At 40.2% G+C, this 23,746-nt stretch overlaps 1 protein-coding gene across 1 annotated transcript; it reads right to left on the bottom strand.

Moving 5' to 3' along the window:
- Nucleotides 1-806: 806 nt before the first annotated feature.
- LOC108435223 (sodium-dependent lysophosphatidylcholine symporter 1) lies at nucleotides 807-23,731 on the bottom strand. Its single transcript, XM_017710894.2, has 14 exons — nucleotides 23,500-23,731; nucleotides 20,868-20,987; nucleotides 16,887-17,011; nucleotides 14,755-14,887; nucleotides 13,615-13,693; nucleotides 12,069-12,253; nucleotides 10,366-10,456; nucleotides 9,707-9,828; nucleotides 7,895-7,978; nucleotides 7,709-7,792; nucleotides 6,094-6,206; nucleotides 5,713-5,856; nucleotides 3,344-3,520; nucleotides 807-1,076 (listed from the first exon to the last, which is right to left on the bottom strand). Exons 1-14 carry the CDS (start codon nucleotides 23,569-23,571, stop codon nucleotides 1,034-1,036), a joined length of 1,572 nt encoding a protein of 523 aa, XP_017566383.1. The 5' UTR covers nucleotides 23,572-23,731; the 3' UTR covers nucleotides 807-1,033.
- Between the last annotated feature and the right edge of the window lie 15 nt (nucleotides 23,732-23,746).

Raw genomic sequence — 23,746 nt, 5'->3', positions numbered from 1 at the left:
AAAGGCATTTTGTTATACAATTGAAGGCAGTACATCATCTGTGGGTTACCGAAGGCGTGGGAGGATCCACCTGATGCATCCTTGAAACCACTCCACATATTCTGCATTTCTAGGCTGTATACGAAGGGACCTTCTGTTACGGGACGGCAGGGAGGCAGACCCAAGTGCACAGATGAAAACCCATGAGAAAGTGTGTTAAATAAATTTATTGAGAAAATGGAGTGTGAATTTGGCACGTTGGGGTTGAGGTGACCCAAAGCCAGGCTCAAACTGCTGATGTACTGACCAGGGAGTTACCACTGCAGCACTGGGAAGCAAACATGACAATGGGAAAAACACCTCAAGGAATGGGAGATAGAAAGGCGGAAAAAGGGCAAACAAAGGAAACGCTGAAAGCAGCGTGCTCAAACTAAGGCCGAACTAGAAACGTGAAGTAAACGATAATAAGAAAACAAAAATGACATCCTCTGTAATTATGAATGGAAGGGGACTTTATGTTTCGCTTGTTTGCTCTTAGTGGAGCAAACACCTTTTGTATGGCTTAGAGCTTGCAGTCCAAGCCTTCTTGTGTGTGTGTTTTTTTTTTTTTTTTTTAGTAGTTTTGGGTCAATTACTCTATTGTTGTTTTTTTTTCTAGCCTGCTTTTCCTTTCGTTTAAGTACCCACTTGGGCTGTGTACTGTACTGGTCATCATCAGAGGGTGCTGTTGACACTGAATGCCTTGGGGGTTCCTTTAAAATTATTGTAAATAAATAAAGAAAAATTACCTCAAGCATTTCTCTACAAGTAGAATATGACACTAGATCTTAGGAACAAGTATAAGAACATTTATTTGTGAATACCTACTTACTACAGCATTGTACAGATATACGTTTATGTCCACCATTTTCTTGGGAAGTCAAAGTGAAAAGAAAAAGAAAAAAAAAAAGAAAAAAAAAAAAAAAAAAAACACATTCTTTTCTGTTTAGTGAGCTACATGAACAGCACAGTCATACAGGTCCCATCAGGCACATTCAGATCCAGGGTAAAATCATCACAGATAAGCTTCTTGCTTGGTCTCTGTTTTAGTCTCCGCTCTGTAGTAAGAGTGAGAAAAAGAGATGACATACAGTCACATAATGAGTAAAGAACTCTTAACGATAAGCTTAATGAAGTAGTGCCTTTCAAAAGTATTCAGTCCACTTCAACGTCACAAACGTTTTGTTTTTTTTTGGGGCGGCAGTCGTGGGCTGGAGGTTAGGCAACCAGCCTCATGACCAGAAGGTCTCCAGGTCCAATCCCCAGAGCCGACAGCACATGACTGAGGTGTCCTTGAGCAAGACACCTAACCCCCAACTGCTCCCCGGGCGCTGCAGATTGGGCTGCCCACCGCTCCAGGCAAGTGTGCTCACTGCCCCCTAGTGTGTATGTGGTGTTTCACTTCACGGATGGGTTAAATGCGGAGGTGAAATTTCCCCGTTGTGGGACTAATAAGGGTCACTTAATCTAATCTTAAAATATCTGGATAACAATGATACACAGACTGTTCCAGGCAATATTCTTATTGCAAGGCAACAAGTGATACTTTAATCCCACCTCTGCATTTAACCCATCCATGAAGTGAAATACCACACACACACTAGGGGACAGTGAACACCCTTGCCCGGAGCAGTGGGCAGCCCTATCCACGGCACCCAGGGAGCAATTGGGGGTTAGGTGTCTTGTTCAAGGACACCTCAGTCATGTGCTGTCGGCACTGGGGATCAAACCGGCAACCTTCCGGACACAGAGCCAGGTCCCTAACCTCCGGCCCACGACTGCCACCTATATAGCCTTATGGTACATTTTCAAAGCCAGTCAACAGATTAAAAAAAGAAAAGCTGAAAAAAATGGGAAATGCTGCTTGTGTAAGTATCCAACCCCTTCAGACTGGCATGTGGTAGAAAAACTTTATTGCAATGACAGCTACTAGTCTGGGTGAGTTTCTACCACCTTGGCACAACGGTGACTTGACTGAGATCTGGACTTTTGGCCATTATAGAACATTCACCTTTTTGTTGCTCCACCACTGTTGTGTTGCTTTGGCCTTGGAATCATTATTCTGCTGAAAGGTGAAGTTTTTCCCAAGCTTTAGATTTTTAGTAGAACCAGGTTATCTTGCAGTATCTCCCTGTATTTTGCACCATCCATCTGTCCTTCAATTTTAACAACATCCCCAATCCCTACTGAGGAAAAGCATCTCCACAGCATGATGCTACCACCCCCATACTTCACTGTAGAGATGGTCTTTGTTGATGAATGGACAGTGTCTTAACTTAAGATGTGCTTTGATGTCTTTTTTCTTCAGTAATGGCTTCTTTCCATAATCTAGAGCTCTTTATATTGTTCACTGGTGCACCTTCACTCCAGTCTCAGCCACTGAACCCTTCAGCTACATTACAGTGATTGCCTTTTCCAATCTTCTGCATGTCTATAACTTTATCTCTGATAACCTATGAATGCTTTTTGGTCTTCGTTTTCACAGCTTTCCTTCAAATCCTCAGCCTGACCAACGGAACTTGAATTAAGAGGGGTGTCCTTGATCCAGAAAAGGTGATCTTTTTAAATGATTCACAGGTAGAGGCCAACTGAAAGCCAATTATGGCTCATCTTTCAACTGTGTAAACTTGGAACTTCCACAGCACAGGGATTGAATACTTATGCTAACAGTATTTTTCAGTTACTCTGTTTTGTCAGAAAGTATTTTCTTACATAAAACTAATGAGCACCTGTGGCAAGTATTGAAAGCAGTAATGTCAAGCGCCACAGCCACCCAAATCTGAACTGAGGTCAAAGAAAATAATTGCTCCATGCAGCACATGACACTGATTCATAATGCAAGTTAGACATTATGATATCCAGGACCTCTGCTTAAGGAAATTTTCTCTAGTTTGACTTCAATGTTGATTAAATACCCCTGGACGAGGCTGAATTTGCTTCCTATTAACTAGATTCTTCTTCAAGAATTACTGCCATTCAAGTCAATACTACAATATGTACAGGACATACAGTGTACTGAAATTGCGTCTGTGTCTCAGACCCCGTGGTGTAACATTAAATAGATGGTAAACAGGTAAAGTGTGAAAACTAATCGTAAAAATAAACATTAATTGTAGAAAAATAGGATAATAAAAAAATAATATAAATATAAGAGGTCCTGAAATGAACACTAAAGTGACATAAAGGCACATTTTGCCTCTGGACTTTTGCCAGAGTTTTGGACAGTCTTGTCCCCTAGGCTGTAGGTTTGACACCCCTGCTTTAGAACACTGCCACCTTTTCATGAACGTTTAATATTTTTAACATAAACAATGATGCCACTTACGCTGCTTTCTGCAGTTCAGACTGGATCTGCTGACGCCGTTTCTCATTGATGGGGTAGAAGAAGAAGAGCACCAGGCCTGTCAGCAGCAGGACGATGGGTACTGGGGCGAAGAGCACCTGCAGTGTGGTGATCACCCTGGAGTGGTGTTTACACGCCCCAGACTTGTACCCGGCAAAGCTGAGGAGACCAGGTAAAGAGCATTACAGCATGTTTTAGAGCAGCAGTCACCCAGCCTCTCACTGAACATCTACCATCCTGCACCTCCAGCCCAGATCTAATACACTTAATGAAATGGGACAGATGATCAATGTAGTACCAGATACTTTCCTTTTGTAATTCAATCCTTTCATAAAAAGCTATTTTTTTTTTCCATTTCACTGTAGCAAGTAAACATGTATGATAGCAATATAAAAAAGCAATAAATTATAAAGTATAGGCTTAATATTGTGTCATTTTATGTTCTCTCTTATTTTTTGAGTTTAAAACATTTTTAGTGATGTCTGTATTCACTAATTGCTGCTGGAGAAATTTCCTCTTTCATTGTGAACAAGACGACTTTTAAAAGTATCAATATCAGGGCTGCAACAAATATTCTGTAAATGTTTAATAAGCTCAATATTTAAGATAATAAAGAATGGAAATATTTGAATGACTGACACATTTTTCAATGTTATGAACCCATACATTTCCTTCTGTAAACAAATTGTTGTTTATCAAGCCGAAAATTTGCTTGTCACCAGTAGTGCGCAGTTACTAGCTCTGCACATCTGGACACTGCTATCGAGCACAGCTTGTGAGACAACTGAATTGAAGGACTCCCACACGGACCCACACACACACACACACACACACACACACATATGGACCACTGTATTTAAACATAATTACTACAATTACTTCATTGGATATGACTGTAGATCTGAATACTTGCATTTTGCACTTTTTATGTCCTCAACAACATCTAATTTTGCATTTTTGCACATTTTACTTTACTTTAACAATGTTAGCTGCTAGAATTACTGCATCAACCAAATACTGTATACTATTTTGCTGCTGTCATTTTTCAGTTTTGATCATAATTTGGAAACGCCTGTTGTTCTTTACATTGTGTGTCATTTTCATGATGAATGGACCAAAAGAAATGACCCAAAATGAGTGGTCCACTCAGAAGTCTGGTTCCATTGACTTACATTAAAAGTAAAGTAGGTTTCTTCCTTGTGGAGATACAAGGTGGTTACCATTGTGGAGATACAAGGTTTTGTTCCAACAACAGCGATATGTTGCCGTTCTGGTTCCTACCTCAGTGACTGCTATGCTCATATACACTCTCAGAAAAAAAAGTACGACACTGTCACTGGGGCAGTACCCTTCTTGTCTCTGGGGTGGGACCATAACTGAACCATAATCTGCTGAAATAAAATTTTCTAAGCTGTGCTGACTCCACACACCCCGCCTCGCCTCCAGGCTTTTTATTAAATGGTTCCGTTTTAAACAATTAGTTCATAAAAAGATACAAATGTCTACATTTCCACAAGGAAAAACTTATTTAAGGTGCACAATTGCACCTTAAAACCACTGTTATACCTTTGAGGGAACATTTACACTGTTTGCACCTTGATGAATGAAGCATGTACCTGCATGGTCCCTTTATTTCTAACAGTGTATGCTAGGCTGCTAATATGTCATAGTACATTACATCCTCCTTTGCATAACCTAAGGACGTAGTGCCTTTAAGATGAAGGGTGTAATGTATTCTACCGCACTCACTGTAATGTATTGTACCACGCTCACTGTAATGTATTGTACCACGCTCACTGTAATGTATTGTACCACGCTCACTGCAAAGATAGTTTCTCTATATAGACAAATCACTTCATGTAAGTCACTGTGGATAAGAGCGTCTGCTAAATGCTATAAATGTAATCAACATTAGTAATATTAATAACACCAATAATGGTATTAATGAAAGCAACAATAGGAATTTTTTCCTGTTCAGTTATTACAGAGAAACGTTTTGAGTTTTTGCTATTCTTATAGAAATCTTGAACATTTGAAAGAATTTTCAAAAATAAAAAAAATATACATACAGGGATACTAACTGTCCTTAAAACAGAAAATCAGCGGTATCATCCATCCTGAAAGCGGAACCTTTGATTTGTCGGATCAGGATCTGTAGGATGCTAGTTCTCCAGGAGGATTCCTATAAATTCCTGTGAATTTTAATTTTCTATTATTTATGTGACCTTTTACTCCTATTGACACGGAATCATACTGATGTAGGTTTTAACACTTTTAACCATGAAGCGTACCGACCGAGACAGACCAGCAGCCACAGCCAACAATGCAGTCTGACTGAATGGAGTTCTTACTGTAGTGCTAGAGTGGAGACTCCGTTTGACACGCCTCCTCCAAACTTGTTGAAGAAGACGTAGCAGGAGTAGAACATGGGCTCCAGATCCGTGCACGACGGATTCTTCACCTTAAAGTCGTCCACCACATCTGGCAGCATTGACCTGCCAAGAGAAAAGACGATCACTGCATATGAGAAACAATAAATGTTTCCTCACATATGTTGACCATCACACCACAGGAGGCTGCTGTGTGGATTAATATTATTGTTATTGACAATAAATGTAATTACACAAATGATATGCTCTTCACATGCTGCTGATTTTAGCCAGAGACCAAAACTTGGTCCATTACAGTGTTTCAACTTGCCAGTGTTTAGGAATGTTGAAAGTCTCACTCACCAGGGCAGTAAATAGAGGGATGATAGACTGGTGCCGGCTAAAATGGCAGCCAGGACAAAAACAGGAAAATTGCTCTTCACAATGGATATAATGATGAGAGCAGGAATATAAACCTGCAAAGAAAGAAAACAAGAGCGCAAGAGTGATTTTTAACCAGGATCCAGACAAAAAGTAAGCTTAAGGAGCCACTGGCTCCTAAAAGGAAAGAAAAACAGCACCAACTTTTTTGGTCACACTTCATTTGGATGGTCCCCTATAGATGCTCTACAGATACCTAAATCAACAACAGTATGGTTATGGTTAGGGTTAGGAGTAGGTGTAGGTTTTGCCGTGAGGTTAGGGTTAGGAGTAGGTCTAATTAAATCTCCCATACTGAACTTGAAGTTCAGTTTCATTTAATAGATATTTAGTAGAATGTTACTTAAAGACATGCGGAGCATTTACAGAGCATCTCCAGTGGAGCATCTAAATACTTCATGTCAAGTTGCAGTTATTAGATATTTAGTTGAATGTTACTTAAAGATATACTGAGCATCTATAAAGCATCTACAGTGGAGCATCCAAATAAAGTGTTACCCTTTTTTAAAGGGCCAAATAATAAATAATATCGCTGCTGTTAATTAATTAAAAACACAAAAATGGAGATACAGGGTTTTGTTCCGACAGTGATGTGTACAAAAATAAAAGTTGAACACCCCAGGTCATTTCTGTGATTTACGCATCTCTGCTTTCCACCGTGCCTGATTCTTATCATACATATTATCAGACGTCTTTGACACATCCAGTCCGCTTTTATCGTTAAAAAGATTTGGGCGAGTTTGGTGAAAGGCAGTTCTTCACATGCTGTCATGTAGGGTGTGAATTTAAGCTCTATGAATTCTTTCTCGGCTGTTTTTCCGGGTGCACGAGCCACTGAGCGAGCACTCTTTGCATGAAATTGCATGAATTTTTATGCATCCGACTCTCACCACATTTTTTGCTTCATTCCTGTTAAGAAATCCATTTTTCCAGGTGTACCTTTGCCTCCTTTCTGCTTCAAGTGATCATATCTGGGTCATGCAAATTCCCAAAGTTCTGAAATCTTTCTGTGGTTGTTCTTCTGCATGAAGTGCTTGAAGTGGACAGGTGTTCAGGTACATCTTCGCGAGCACCTTTCACTATTTGACTGGTCAGGAGTCAGACTGGGGTTGAGCAGGTGACCTCTTACGGTCTGACAGAGACGTAGATTTTGTTGTTAAATTACATTTTTTCACCATTTTTTCATCACTGTTACACGGCAACATTCGCTGCAAAATCCTGTGAACATGCAGGCAGTTTTTTATAGCCTGTCAGTTACATTTTAAGATAAAAAATGATGAAGAAAATGCATGAAAACAAAAATAAATACATTAATTTATTAGAAATAGTGAAAAAATAGTTCATTCGTTTCATCACTCGCAAATTATTAACTCCAACCCTGCTTGATGTGACTCTTGGTAATAAAGACCAATTAAAGCTTTAGCTACTGACTGCATTAAATATTAACTCGATTAAACACAGCCACTCAAATTTCTCATCAAATCCCCACCGTCTTAATTTGCGCTTGAAAAAGCAGGAGAAAGTGAAAGAAGCTCACTGATAGGCCGATGAAGATAGTGGTCTTCTTGCCCAGTCTGACCAACAACATCTGCCACAGAGGGACAGACAACGTGGCTGCAACCTACATGCCGGGAGAAACATTTTAGCTGCTTATACAAAAAATATTGTAGTAAATAATGCCAAAACAAAAATGAAACACATGTCTTCTAAATAGACCACTCACCAGCAATATGAGGACAAGGTGCTGGAAGTATGCCCCCATTCCAGCTGCATGCGTACAGAAGAGAGCAAAGTTTCCCTGAGCTAACTGAAACGTAGATAAATCATTACAGTCATTGGCACTATATGCGTTATTTTATCAGTCAGTACCATGATATTAAATATTAGGGCTGTGCAACAAATCTTATTTTTTTTCATTATCTCAATAAACACATTGTTAACACTTGTGTGGTGTTGATGTTTTTGTTACTCAGTGGTCTGGCGGACCCACTAATCCTTTAGCAGCTATAGCCTATCAGCAGCCTGTCCATGTTGCTCACCCTCACTCACACACACACACACACACACACACAGGCACACACACACTAACAGCAGGCCATGTAGGAGGAGAACAGAGTGAAGGACACAGCACCACCACACTTTCACCCCCTTCCCACACCCCATGTGTAATATAAATGTGAAATGTGGGGGGGTCTTCACAGAAAATGAGCAAATGCCAAGAATCTGAGGTTGAAATAATAGTAAATTGCATTTTGTCTTTTGGTAAACACTGAAAATGTGTCCCACAGACCCAAACACCACACAAGGGTTAGGAGCAAGAATGACAACACAGATCAAAGAACCTCATAGAGACTTCATTGTATTGCCAACACAAAACATTAGAAGCGTAACGTGTGCTTCTCCGAGCTGGGATTGATCCTTGCTCTCCCACAGGGGAGATGAGTAGTTTAACCATTCCTCTAAATAGTAAATTACAAAATCCATGTGCATAGCTCAAAGACTTCATCTTCAACTACAAGCCTGTGAAAATGCATCAAGCATTCAGATTGTTCGCACACAGTAGTGTGTTTTAAGTGTGTGAGGCAGACGTTGAGGTAATGCTGACTGTTTCTCTGCTTTTCAGTCCACAAAGTGCGCTTGCAGTTCTGATGTTAGCAGCTCTTGATATTTTATTTCTTTTTATTTTGCATAGTAGTGGATGATGCTTTTGTAAGTTGGTATTTTGCTTTTTGCTAAAAGGCGAGATTAATTAGATTTCTGTTTACACATCCAAAATAATCTGCACTCGTGTCACATTTAGGCTGCATTCACATTACAAGCCTCATTACTCAAATCCGATTTTTGGCTCAAGTCTGATCTCTCTGACAGGATGGTTTACACTGGTTTAGGTAAGTGACTCAAATCTGTCATTAATGTGATGAACCGGCTCCTGAAATGACCCTCATGAGCTCATCCTGCTCAGTAACGTCACGTGACTGAATCGCTGCATCATCAGCACAAACTAACGAGCAGAACGAGCTGCGCTGAGAAGATCATTAACTCTGATCAGCTCTCAGCTTTGTTATTAGAGCCAGACGGAGGAGAAAAAGGTGGCATGAGCTGCTTTTCCACCGTTTACAGGCTTTAACTTCTGTTCAGCACTGTTGCCATGGTAACGCTGAAGGATGGCACATGCGCAGGGGATTAAAATCTCACGAATCCCGATTTGAGTGTCTCATTAAGGTGGCATGGCCACGAATCGGATACGTATCCGATCTAGGACCACATAAGAAAGTGGCTCAGGTCGGATTTGAAAAGAGCCCTGAAAACATCAGATCCGAGTCACATGAAGGCAAAAAAAAATCAGATTTGTGCCACTTCAACCTGGTAAAGTGAACGTAGCTCTAGTCAGTGGAACATTATTTAAATAACAATTTGTCACTTCTCGTATCGCCACTGATATCCGACAGCTTTGTCAAACACTGCATGATAGGTCAGTCTTATACAGCCCTAATAAAAGTCCCCATAATACACACTGTGGTTCTGGGTGTCTGACCTGAAAAGCAACCGAAGAGAAGAGGAAACCAAACACAAGCCACAGATACGGAGTATGTCTCACAACCATCTTCAGGCCGGTCAGGTACGGCACTTGTATGCGGTCCAGCTTACTCAGTGGAGCTGGGGATGAAGGCATGAATATTGATGTTAAATAGTGCAGGACTACAACTATTGGATATTTTCATTGTTGATCATTCTATCAGTTATTACCTTAAATATTTGAAAATTGTATATTTGAATACACAATTAAAAAAGCTCAAGATACTATACGTTTTATCATATGTGTGTTTAAATAATAAAAATAATTATTATTGTATTACTGTATTCTTATTTATTATACGTTTTAATTAGATACTACATAAAAATGTAATAGTAATCATTAGTAAACAGTTTTAGTCACAGCAAGTGGCATTAAATAGTCATTTGCAGGATCCTGAGACTGTTTAAAACATGACGAGTGGTGCAGGAAACTGATTGTGTCAGTTATCAGACCAACACGTTTCAATGCACTTGAGTAATCAGATAATGTGAACCTGTGTCCTGCTTATCGAATGTAACTGAGGTAGGGCGGTGATTGTGTAAATTTACTAAACCTTTTCTTTAAATGTATAAGATCTGACACTGCAAGGTATGTTTTAGTGTTAGATCCATTCTTACCCAATTGCTCCTTCACTCCAAGGAACAGCACAAGGCAGCACAAGAAGTAGAGAGCTCCTATCACCAATGCAGAAATCAAATACGCTCTCCTCTGTGGGATCACAACACAGGCCGGCATTACACATTATGCTACTGTAACTATGCATTATTGAGATAACGAGAAAGAATTGCCTGCAAAACAAGAACAAAGATTTACAGACACATATCGAAACTCCGATATGAACCATATTTCCTGTTTCTACACAGTCAGGACAGTGAAAATGAGCCGGTTGAGAAGTTCTGCTACACTGTCCCTCTGGGGACAGACGCTATAGACTTATTTGTTGAATAAATATTAAATTAAAGAATACGCAAATCTAATATGCCATGTAATATTAGAGGTGTCAAATACTAATTTTACCCTGAGAACTCGAGTTGTTATTAGAGCTTTTGCAATCAAGACATTTTAGCAGACAGTTAATGGTCACAGAAATAACTGTAATGAATGATTTTCGTTCACTGTGTGCTCCTAGACTTGAACTAGAACTATGGGTACAAGCCTGATCAGCATCAGGCACCCCTCAGGCTCGGACACTCACTCAGACTCCATCGCCCAGACGCCTCTGGGAGATCACATGACTCTTGCAACCTCTGACCTGCCTTCACGCTCCAGTCACTGGTCTTACTCTCCTGAATACTAATTTGGGTCACCTGTGACTTAGGTCATGTGACAGCCTTAGTATAGCTTAAAAGTATAGCATTGTATCGTTATTTGACCTAATGAGCGTTTTCACTGTTTATGACCTTTTTGCCCGTTCTTCCCGATTAGGTCTTTTGCTTTTCCCTTCGCATCGTCTGCCTTTGGCGATCTCTCCGTGTTCTGACCTTTTGGACTGTTTTCTGGACTTCGATCTTTTGCCTCGCTCCTTTGGATTGTTTGCTTTCTGGTTGAGTTTTTTGGTTTTGACCCACGTCTGCTTTGTGACTACAAGCTCGGATTACGTCTCCATCAGTAAAGCCTTTCTTCTTTATTTTCCCGCGAGCATCTGATTCAATCTGTGCTGTTACAATTAGCTTATTTCTTCAAATGTCTACAGTGTGTAGAAAAAGTTTGGTCTTTTTCTTTAAAATATAAGCAAAAAAAAAAAAAAAAAAAACAGTAATTCTGCCAGCATACATACTGAAAAAGGTTAGTATGCATGTAGCTAGCGCAAACATTACTCAGCGCTGCCCTCTAAACGTTTTCATCGTTCCTACCTGGAAATTAGACTTTTTTTTTGTTTTCATGAGATTCAAAAGCTTGTTTTCATTTCATTACAGTGCATTTACAAACCCAATTCACAGGTGGTTCACATGATGCAGCATAATATGATTGTGAAATGTAACGACTGTGGGACTTAAATAACTGTGATCATCTCAAGTAACTGCGATCATTTCTAATAACTGAGATTAGGCAATTACTCAGAGGTGTCAAATTCAGGTCCAGAAAGGGAACAAAATCCTGGGAAGGATTTTTACTTTCTGGACCTGAATTTGACACCTCTGAATTACGTGATAACAGAAGTATTTTTATTACATAAAACAACACATAATGTAACAAAAAACAAAAATAATGCAGTGTATGTGCCTTTTAATAACTGGAGGATTTCTCTGAGACGAATGTGGCTGACTGTCTTGTACAAGGCATTACTAAGAAAAGGCATATGTGCTTCTTCAAGCCTCACCGTGTTCTGCAGAGTGTCAGAGAGAGTGGATGTGAAGTTGACTAATGCGGCTGAGTGATTTCCAGAGAGTGCTTCACTACCATTAAGTTGGCTGCAGTCGTGAGCTCTCTTAGCATGATAGACCCCCACAATCTGACCCTGAATGGCAGCTCCCAGCAACGTCGCAAACATCTCCATCCCCATCCCTGAGGAGGAAGAGCAGACAGAAATTTTATTTGAAAAAGATAAAAGAGATAAAAGACAACTGTGCTTATATGACCATATTTAATGACCAGATCCCCCCGACAGCACAGCAGAGACAGACTAAAGTCAGGAAATCATCTGTTCTTGACTGATAAAGAGCTGAGGTTTTATACAAGTGTGGTCATCCAGGGAAATCAATGTACTTTCACAACTACAACTATCATCAGCACTGCTGTATACTACTGATCCCACAGCTCTCCAGTTACACTACTACTAACAGTTTTACAATTTGTTCTTAATACAAGTTTCAAGTTTACAGTGGTCACACCAGTACAACCTCCCTACTGCTGCATTGGTATCATGACTGCATTAGTATTAGTACTAAATAAGGCTGCTATTACTTTTACATAATCTGTATTTTGTATGCTTGCCAATCAGTTAGTGAGTTGTCCTTAAACTGCTGTGTCAACTGAACAAATCACCACAGAAGATATTTCCTCTACTGTCCAGGAAACAAGCCTCTTGCTATATCATATCTCTTCGTTGCTCTTTGCCCCTATTTCCCCCTTGGGCACTGGTGTGTGTGTGTATTTATTTGTTTGTTTTTTTTGTGGCTGTATTTTTCTTTGCAGGGACAGAAAAAACCCCACTGCTCTCAGTACTACCTGCTACTATTCCCCAACTCATCTAAATAATGGATCACGGTAGAGTACGATGCAAAAATGTCAACATGTCTGATCAAATTACACATTTTGTTACTTTTCTAGGTGAAAAATAAGTTAACACATCCTCTACAGGGAACAAACTTTTAAATGTGCCAAATTTCTGTGAATATTAAGAGTCTCACATATATGAATGAACATATATGAACATATATAAAGCATAAAGCATGAAATATAAACTGCCATAACTTTCACACAGGCCACAATTTACATTTTATTCTTTTCCACATATTTTAAATTCAGCAAGAATAAAAAAGTAATCATGCAATAAAATGTGCCGAGAATGTATTTACTTATTTCCAAACCAACAAAACGTAGGGGATCTCTAAGCTTTGCCTATAACTGTATGTGCTATTATTCATCTTATCACTATTCATTTCAAGTGTACAGTCATGCTTGTACTCTATTACAATATTTCTATAATAAATTCACTGTGTCTGCATTACATGGGTGTATAAAACCAGACTGTTAAGACTATTTACATATTCTTCCCTCAAAAGTCGTTTACATGTGGTAAACAACATCAAAAGTACTTTATATTACCCTCTTTTGTCCATGATATTCACTATATACTGAAATTACAACATCATACAAGTTAAAGGCTTGGAAAAATAATAATAATTGTTGGTCTTATATCTTACTGTAGCCTGTGGCTGAGTCTCTGTCTCTCTCGTCTCCTCCTAAAAACATGTTCAGGGAGGAGAAAGGCACATGGTAGCACTGAGAAAAAGGGAAAAATAACAGATGAAGTGAATCAGTGTGGCAGGATGCCATCCCCTTCTTGTATTTGTGAATGTTTACATCTTTGCAGCTACACCCACTGCCCATTTTATCAGGTACACCGAATATAGATGCACTTTGTAGGTTTACAGTTCATCTATCACCCACGTCTACCCTGTCCATCAATGGAAAGGGACCACCTTAGGACCACCACTATAGAAGGCCTAATAATGCACAGTGTGCACCTATCTGGGAGGTGTCCCTGATAAAATGGCAGTGAACGCAGGGACAAATGAGGGCCCGCACAACACTGAAGGCAAACAGTTTCCATCAGGGAGAACCGAGTGGCTCTGAAATCACTTTTTACACACAAGCAAAGTTTCAGTTTAAAATTTATGTGTAATTTAGCTTAAATAAAAAATAGTTTAAATTTAAACAAGTTTTAAAAAACTGGCTTTAAACTCAGGATCACAGATGAGCTCCTTTACTATGTTGATCTGTAGGCGTCTGTTCATAAACATAAACCAGCCCAAACTCATTTACTATAAAATGAAATGGTGTTTGTAGAAATTCAGAAAAAAGCCGCGTCAGTCTCGACTGCATATGTGGACATATTTCTATATTGAGCTCTATTTACACAAAGTTAGGTTAGTTCATCATTTATGTTGAACAGACTCTCCCAAAGTTTGACGCTGCTGCGCTGACGTTGAACCGTGTGCTGCACTGGGTCGGTATGACCAACAGGTCAAAACCAGCTCTAACCAAAGTGACCGCTGGGCCCTGATTGGTGCTCTGGCTTTGCGCTTCTTTCGTTTTTGACATGTTACGTTTTTATACACACAGAAACCAAAAGGAACGACAGATTTCTCAAAATGTAGGAGGAAAAAGTCGGATATTAGACGCTGAAATGTTGTGGAGTGAAAGGAAAAAGTCGCCCAGAACGGAGAAATTTCAGTACAGATACACCAAAAAATACTTAAGTAGAGTAATGAATTACGTTTACTTAGTTACTGTCCACCACTTGACATGTGTAAAATTGGTGATAATGACAGTGGTCTTACACTCATGAAAGTGTCAAAGAGACAGATCCATATGAAGTACCAACAGAAGCTGGAGGCAGCAGACATGGTGTCCTGAGGGGTGTACCACATCATGATGTAGGAGATCACTCCCATAGGCATGCTGTACACAATCCTGGAAGGAGAGAGAAAGGGGCAAAGCAGCCAACTCAGCAGTTAAACAGAGAGTGAGGGTATAACACGTAATAGAATTACACAATCAAGAAGTACATTAAATATATGGGGGAATGTGCATTTAAAAGATATCACCTTTTTTAGTTTCTGGCCCTTCAGCAGTACAACTCACCATCACATTCACTGCTTTTTACAGCAGGAAAATTAAGAAACTATGCAGGATTCTGGATCTTCATGAAGAATTGATAACCACTGCTTTAGCTTTAGCTGCAAACAGTGTACAATATTGTACAAAGGTCAGAGACTATTCAACCAGTCAAGACAGTCATTAACTGTCATAAAAAAAGCAGGAAACATATTTAACAGGAAATTACGCAAAACCCTCAAACACTACAATATCATACCTATTGTCAGTTACAGCAACTACCCAAATAAACACAAGTTGCCTTGTAGATTCTTTCAAGATAATCCACTTGCATTAAGAAGGGGAAAATTAAAGGGAAATAAGGAGAAAAACAAGGTTTTTAAAACCGAAGATCAAGAAACAAGTTGAAGACACAGAAAAAAAACGAGACTCCTAACAACCATGTATCTTGTAGACCTGTAGGTTTTAGCGTCACCATCAGATAAACAGCAACTACAGCTTTCATCTTTGAGAAAGAGGAGAAAATCAAGCTGTTTCAGATCTGAAAACATCCAAGGTGAGATGACTCAACACTATGAGTCTGACGAGATGTGTAGCTGTCAAGAAGGCATTACTGAGAAGAGGAAGCAGACTAAAAAAAAGGAAGAAAACTTGCACAAGAACACCAAAACTGGGCATCTGAGATATGGAGTAACATTTTATAGACTGGTACGTCTGAACTTGAGATCTCTGGAGGTTAGGGAAGATAGTATGTACACCAGTGAAGTAATAAAAGACTCTTCTAAACATCAGTCAAGCACAGTGGAGGACCAGTGCGTTATGACAACATCTGGTGCTGGTGATTTGTTTTTGATTCAAGGGATCATAAATGCTGATAAGTACAAACACATTTTATACATCATGCAATACTCTCATGTTTGACTAGGAAGATCAAGACGTTCTTATCAAACAAAGAACCTGCTCGCGTTCTCAGAACAAAGACTGGCCGCTACACAGTCCAGACCTCAATGTTATCGAAGGTGTTTGGGATTACTTGGAAGAAGAAAATGCAACCAACTTCTAAGACTGAACTTTAGAAGTGTGGATAAACAGTCAGATTTCACTGAAAAATTGAAAGCAAGTCCTTGGAAAGATCAAAGGCCACATTAATTGCTAAAAAATGTTTGCATTAAATTTCTTGTTGAGGTTTCTGTATAATTGTTAACCCTTGTGTGGTGTTGATGTGTTTGTTACTCGGTGGTCTGGTGGACCCACCACATTATTGTTTATCAATACAGCCATAACAATTTGTGTGAGAATACCAGATCTGAAATATCACAAGTGTCCAGCCTTGGGTTCTACTTTAGCAGCTGTAGCCAGTCAGCAGCCTGTCCATTTTGTCACCCTCTCACACACACGTACACACACACACACACAGCCATACAAACGCATACATACGAACAGCAGGCCGTGTAGGAGGAGAACAGAGTGAAGGACACAGCACCTCCACACTTTTACTCCCCGCGGGTTCAGCCCAACACCACATGAGTAATATAAATGTGTGGGGGGTGAACAGAGTGAAGACACTGAAAATGGGTTATTTTATATGTTCTTTACAGAAAATCAGCAAAGGCCAAAGAATCTGAGGTAGAAATAATATATCGCAGAATATTTCTTCTGATTTACCTTGATATGGGGTCCCACGGACCCCGACACCACACAACGGTTAAATATGTTTCCTGCTTTTGTCCTGATTTTGAAGAATGAACTCAAAATTTAATAACATAAAATGAGAGGTAGTTTCTGACCTTTCCACAGTACTGTACATCATCGCTCTCACGTCAAACCGAATGTCTCAAATCAAGCTATATCTTACCACGGAATGAGTTTGCCAAAGCGAGTGCGGCCACTCTTGCTAACAGCGTAGCCCACCAGAGGGTCAGTAATGGCATCCCAAGCCCGCCCAAGGAAAAGGATCACGGATACATAGAAGGGCTTCATCTGAAACAAATGAACTTTTAAAAGACTGAAAACACAGCATGTATACAAACTGCATATAAAAACACACACATCTTCTAAGCCGCTTCTCCTTCTGGGTCACGGGGAGAGCTGGAGCCTATCCCAGCTGACATTGGGCAGAAGGCAGGATACAACCTGGACAGGTCGCATATAAAACCAGCACTATCTTCCTGTGAAGATATGCTCAAGGGAAATGATTACAATTGATTCATTTACGTTTTTCTGAGGCTTTCACATCACACGGCTTCTTCAGAAGCACTGAAAACCTTTCCAGTAAAAGGAAAACAGATGCAAATATGCACAGTAAGATGCATGCAGGGCATCAAAGTCCGGCCCATGCAGAAGCCCTTTGCTTCCTTTTGATGTAATCAGACAGGCTCACACGCTAGCTGTGAGCACAGACAGATGTCCCCACAGATACGTTGAGTGTACCGCTCAAATAAATAAATAAATAAATAAATAAATAGAGACTGGAGGAAAAGCATAATAAAGAGTAATTAAGGCTCTGGCAAATGCAAGCAAACAGTCACAGATCTGAAGCAAACTTAATACACATTCTCAATGCACAACGCAATAATATTACACCAGTGATACTCCTAAACAAGCAATCATTTGCATAATGGTACGCTAGTTCCTGCTGCATGTATTGCCAGGATCCACTGAAACACTTTCCGGGGTTTCATTAGGTTCTTACAAGCTCATTTTAAAGGAACTCTTGCATATCTTGGTTTTTACATCTATGGTTGATCAACACAGACACTCATTTCGATGACTTGGCCTGCATTATGAAACTGATTATAGCTGCAATTTCTGCAAGAGGGTTACAAAGGAAGTTAAGAGGGCTGACAAGAACAACTTAAAGCATCTGTTTTGAAATGACAAAGAATAGTGACACTGCTGTGCAATGTTCCCTTTTGTTCCTTTTCTTCCTTCCCTTTGTGTCAGGACAAACGTTACACACGTTGTACTGGATATGATGACAACTGAACATTGTGAACCCAGGAATATTTTGAAAACCATTTAATGACCACCTACTTCTGTCAAACTGGATTTAGGCCCCAGTCAATCAGCTGTATATTGCACATTTTACAATAGAGACACTTATTAGAAATGCCTAAGATAAATTAAAGTAAGTAAACACTGTAGACTGAACTAAATGAGTCCTTGTACTCGCTGATGTGAGACACACAGTGTTAACTAGAGAGGAAGCAAAAATGATTATATGCAATATAATCAACATAAACATGCAAACCCTGGGAAAGGTTTCCTTAATTCTAGCTCGAATGCATTTCCCTCCTCCAGAGTAAACAAAGACCCGGTGACGCTTTCAAATTTAACCCCAAGATTGTGATAAACGGCGTCCACCTAGAATGATTAACATATTCAAATCATGTGGTTGTTATACTGATGTTTTCCGTAAACAGTTTCTGGGGAATTGGAGTGAGGATTCGTCAGTGTGCTTGTGTGTGACAAAATGGAAAACGAGAGCAACCTGAATTATAATGTACTGCTGGAGTTTTTTATGCATTACTGACCACAAACTCCCCTCACTACAAATTCCTTACTTCAAAATACAACGCAAAAAAGTTTAAGACAGAATCCAATGATCTGCAAATCATGTAAACCATATTTGTTAAAGGAAAAAACTAGAAAGACAACATATCGCTGTTGTCGGAACAAAACCTCATATCTCCAAAATGGTAACTTTACAGGAAGAGGAAAAAACCTACTTTATTTGTAATGTAAGTCAATGGAACCAGAATTGTTTCCATGTCATTTTGGGCCATTTCCTTTAGTCCATTCATCATGAAATTCATGCACAATGTAAAGAGTAACAAGTATTTTCAAATCATATCAAAAAAACTGAAAAACAACAAAAATGGACATACAAGGTTTTGTTCCGACAACAGCGGTATGCAATGTTGAAGCTGAGAAATTTTATTGTTTTTTGAAAAATATATGCACATTTTGAATTTGATGCCAACAACATGTTCCAAAAAAGTTGGGATGGGGTCCTGTTTACCGCTGTGTTTCATCACCTCTTCTTTTAACAACACTCTGTAAGCGTCTGGGAACTGATTGAAATGTCTTCAAAGTGAAATGTTTTCTCATTCTTGTTTGATACAGGATTTCAGATGCTCAACAGTTCGGGGTCTCCTTCATCGTATTTTGAATTTCATAATGTGAAAAATGTTTTCAGTGGTGTCAGGTCTGGACTGCAGGCAGGTCAGTTTAGCACCTGAACTCTTTTAATACAGAGCCATGCTTTTGTAATACATGCAGAATGTGGTTTGACACTTTCTTGCTGAAATAATCAAGGCCTTCCCTGAAAAAGACGTCATCTGGATGGCAGCATATGTTGCCAAAACATGTATATATCATTCAGCTTTAATGGCGCCTTCACAGATGTGCACGTCTCTCATGCCATGTGCACTGATGCATCCCTATACCATCATGAACACTGGCTTTTGAACTATGCACTGATAAGCCTTTGGTCTTTAGCCTGGAGAAGACAGTGTCCATGATTTCCAATACAAATTTCAAATGTTGATTTTGTTGGACAACAGGACACTTTCACTTTACCTCAGTCCATTTTTAATGAGCTCAGGCCCAGAGAAGGTTGTGGCATCTCTGGATCCTGTTTATATATGGTTTATTCTTTGCATTTTAGAGTTTGATTTGCATTTGTGGATGCAAATTTTTACCGACAGTGGTTTCCAGAAGTGTTCTTGGGCCCATGCAGTGATTTCCACTACAGATTCATGTCTGTTTTTATGCAGTGCTGCCTGAGGGCCCAAGAACACAGCCAGTAAACGCTTGTTTTTGGCCTTGTCCCTTACATACAGAGATGTCTCGAGATTCTCTGTATCTTTTAACGTTATTATGTACTGTAGATGATGAAAAGCAAAAGTTCTTTGCTGTTTTAAGTTGAGAAACGTTATTCTTGAATTGTTGTACTATTTGATTGTGCATTACACAACTTTACCAGCCTTTTGTTGCCCCCATCCCAACTTTTTTGGAACATGTTGCTGCCATCAAATTTTATCTTCTTTCGGCTGCTCCCATTAGGGGTTGCCACAGCGGATCATCTGCCTCCATCTTGCCCTATCCATTGCCTCCTCTACTTTCACACCAACCATCTCCATGTCCTCCTTCACTACATCCATAAACCTTCTCTGAGGTCTACCTCTTCTCCTTCTACCCGGCAGCTCCATCTCCAACATTCTTTGCCCAACATATCCACTATTCCTGCTCAACACATGTCCAAACCATCTCAACCTGGCCTCTCTGGCTTTATCTCCAAACTGCTCCACCTTCACTGTCCCTCTGATCTGCTCATTTCTAATCTTGTCCAGCCTTGTCACTCCCAACAAAAATCTCAGCATCTTCATCTCCGCCACCTCCAGCTCAGCCTCCTGTCTTTTAGACAGAGCCACAGTCTCCAAACCGTACATCATAGCAGGACGCGCTACTGTCTTGTAAACCTTCCCTTTCACTCTTACTGCTATCCTTCTGTCACACATCAGCCCTGACATCTTTCTACACCCACTCCTTCCTGCCTGCACCCTCTTCTTAAAATGGGCAAATATTTTTCAAGAAACAATAGAATGTCTCAGTTTCAACAGTTGATATGTTGTCTTTGCACTATTTTCAATTAAATATATGCTTTAAATGACATGCACTTTGTTTTTATTTACATTTTGTACAGAATCCCAGCTTTTTTGGAAATGGGGTTGTATTATTATGCTGTTAAACATAATAGAACAAAAATCAGCAAGATGATAAGAAATTGGGAAGCGTCACAAAACCCCCTCCACAAAGCAAATTCCCTTGTTACCTGCACAACATCCAGTAAGAAGATGGGCATAAAAAAGGCCTTGGCATTTGATGTCATTTGATAGGGCATTCCACCGACAGCGTAGCATAGTTTCTTCGACAGTGGGATGCCTGGTCCTTTCTGTAAAAGACAAAAACATCTGTGTTGAAGACCACATCTGGTTTTAATTTTCCTCAGGCCAGCATTCAATTGTGTTCAACACGAGGTTTTATATAATAGCTATGCGATAGCATGTGTTATGTAGGATTAAAGCATTTCATACCAGAGTTGGGAACTTAATTTCAATCAGTTCCATACACGTGTATTAGTGTGATTTTAATGGACGTGTGCTTTGCCTGAGTGTTTTTTTAAATGGTATTTGTACTCAAGAGTGGAAAGGAAATTGCTTCCATGTTTACTCAGATTATATCTAAAAGTATATTATGTTCTGTTGGTAAAAGCGCCTGAACTGCTTCATACCTTTCACTTTCCAGCTCTTTTACTTTAGTTTCAGACCAAAAACTGTAACTGATGGATGCATTAAGTAGTTTTCTTCTGGTTTTGACCAGAAAAGTTTCAACCCTATTTCTGTGTGGGAGAGCATTTCACTGGAATAACAACATTTGTCTTAGAATGTGGTTTAGGTTACTCCACCTATACTCTGGGCTGGCAGCTGAGCATGTCAGTTGACTCCCACTGACTCTGAAAGGGTTTGGCTACTTTCTTCCCTAAGTAAAAGGTGCACAGACTGAAATTACTGGAATAACTTCTAATCATACATGCAATAAAAACTTCCGCTTGTCCTGTGCAGTTTGCGCAACCATGCCCTCACCTGGCATGTGCACGAACGGTATGTACCAAAAGCATGTCTTCATCAAATGATGTGCCTGTCAGATGTAGCTGTAGATGTACTTTACATGTTTCCTAAACATGAATGCATTCAGGCCCAATCCGATCTCTTATTTTTACCTATACCCCTTGTTTTTGAGTTAAAATCTTCCCTACAAAATGGGACCCTCAAATAAAAAGAGCATCTCTTCATTAACAGCTACCAGCGCTGCTCTGTAGGCGACCCTGCCCATCTGCAGTGACAGCAGAGGAGGGGAAAGTTCAGCTCCTCACTGCTGGGCTTTAGTTACATTTAAGGCATTATGTGCCTTCAAAGAGGGGGGGCAATTATTTATTATGACCCACCCCTAATTCTTCAGTGATATGAAGCTGAAGTCAGATACTCGCCACCTTCTTGTCCGAATTTTCCCGTTCCACCTTAAATGGCGCAGCAGTTCTGACATCTGAGGCCCCGGAATATAACTGCTGCACTATTTAAGGTGGAACGGGAAAGTCAGCTAGCCTAGCTACAGAGACATTAGCATGCTATTAGTGATTTTTTTAATGCTTGTTGTGAAATAAAGGACCATGAGACATTGAAATGACATCAAACTAAGACAATAGAGTGATTATCACAACTTTTAAATGGAGAAAATCTTCACATTTGTGGGTTTCTTTGGTCTCTAGTTCAGCCATCTTGCCAGTTTTTCTTTTTTCCCCCTTAACACTCTGTCTTTACAGCCATGCAGCCCCAACACTTCGCCCTTCCCCTCTATCTCAACAAAAATCTGGGCACCCTACCCCTAAACATGATCGCACAGAACTGAGGGGTGGGGCAAGGGGTGATGTGAAAATTCATGAATTAACCCTTGTGTGGTGTTGGTGTGTTTGTTACTCAGGGGTCTGGTGGCCCGACCGCATTCTTCTTGTTTTAAATCAATACAGCCACAACAGCCTGCGTAAAAATACCAGGTGTTTAAAATTTCACAGGTGTCCAGTGTAGGGTTTCCATTTAGCAGCTGTAGCCAGTCAGCAGCCTGTTCACACACACACTTACAGCAGGCCATGTATGAGGAGAACAGAGCGAAGGACACAGCACCTCCACTTTTACTCCCCACAGGTTCATCCCAACACCCCATGTGTAATATAAACATGTGGGCAGTGTGAAGACTGTGTGAAAATTTTATATTATATTTTATATATTCTTCACAGAAAATGAGCAAAGGCCAAGTTATCTGAGGTGGAAATAATAACACATTGCTTGTTTGGTTTTTGAAAAGGCCCAAGGCCACACAAGGGTAAAACAGGGTAGTAGTTTCTATGATAGTACAATTTGTAATATATGTACTCATGCGTAGTAAAATTCCATGGATATCTTTAAGCAACTTGAAAAACTGGCTTCGTAATCTTTATTTATCTGAGGAAATGAGTTATCTCAGAAAGTCTGAGCAACCTGCCCCCTGTTCAGGGCTCACAGTGTGCGCTGCAGCTTCCATCTCTCGCTTTTCAACGCTTTATTTTCACAAAAAGTGGAGGAAAAATACAGAAAGCTAGCAGAAAAATAGAAGAGCAGCTCCTATTGTCTGGCTTCTGCTTTTCCTGCCACTCAGCGTTTAGCTCAGTGTGGTTTTCTCCTCTACCCTCCTCTCAGTCTACACACCCAGTTTATGGATAGTCTTCTAGCTCAGTGGTTTGCCCATGTTTACACCCAAAAAGTGTACCGCGCTAGCCGCCCTTCTGAATCCGAAACAGATGGAAATGAACACGGACTTTAATCCCTGTAAGCGTTCAGGAATATAAAGGTTCCGCTCAGTGGACTGAGTACCTGTCGGCTGTCGTCTTCTTGGTGAGGGCACGGAGGCTCCTTCATCTGTGCATCTCCACAGTCTGAACTCATGTCTGTCCTCAGTTCTCCTCAAACTCGTAGGAGACCCGGGCCGGTGAAGTGAAGAGCGGGGGAGGCGCTGTGGAAACCGTGAGCTCTGCTGACTGTAACTGTTGGGCTGAACTGCTGAGCGGTGCGGGGGACCTGTGCAGCAGCTCGGCTCGGCTGGTACTAACCTACAGGTCTT

The sequence above is a fragment of the Pygocentrus nattereri genome, chromosome 9 (assembly GCF_015220715.1).
Source record: "Pygocentrus nattereri isolate fPygNat1 chromosome 9, fPygNat1.pri, whole genome shotgun sequence".
Taxonomy (NCBI): domain Eukaryota; kingdom Metazoa; phylum Chordata; class Actinopteri; order Characiformes; family Serrasalmidae; genus Pygocentrus; species Pygocentrus nattereri.
The sequence above is the reverse complement of the archived record's forward strand: the minus strand, read 5'-3'. Positions and strand labels throughout refer to the sequence as shown.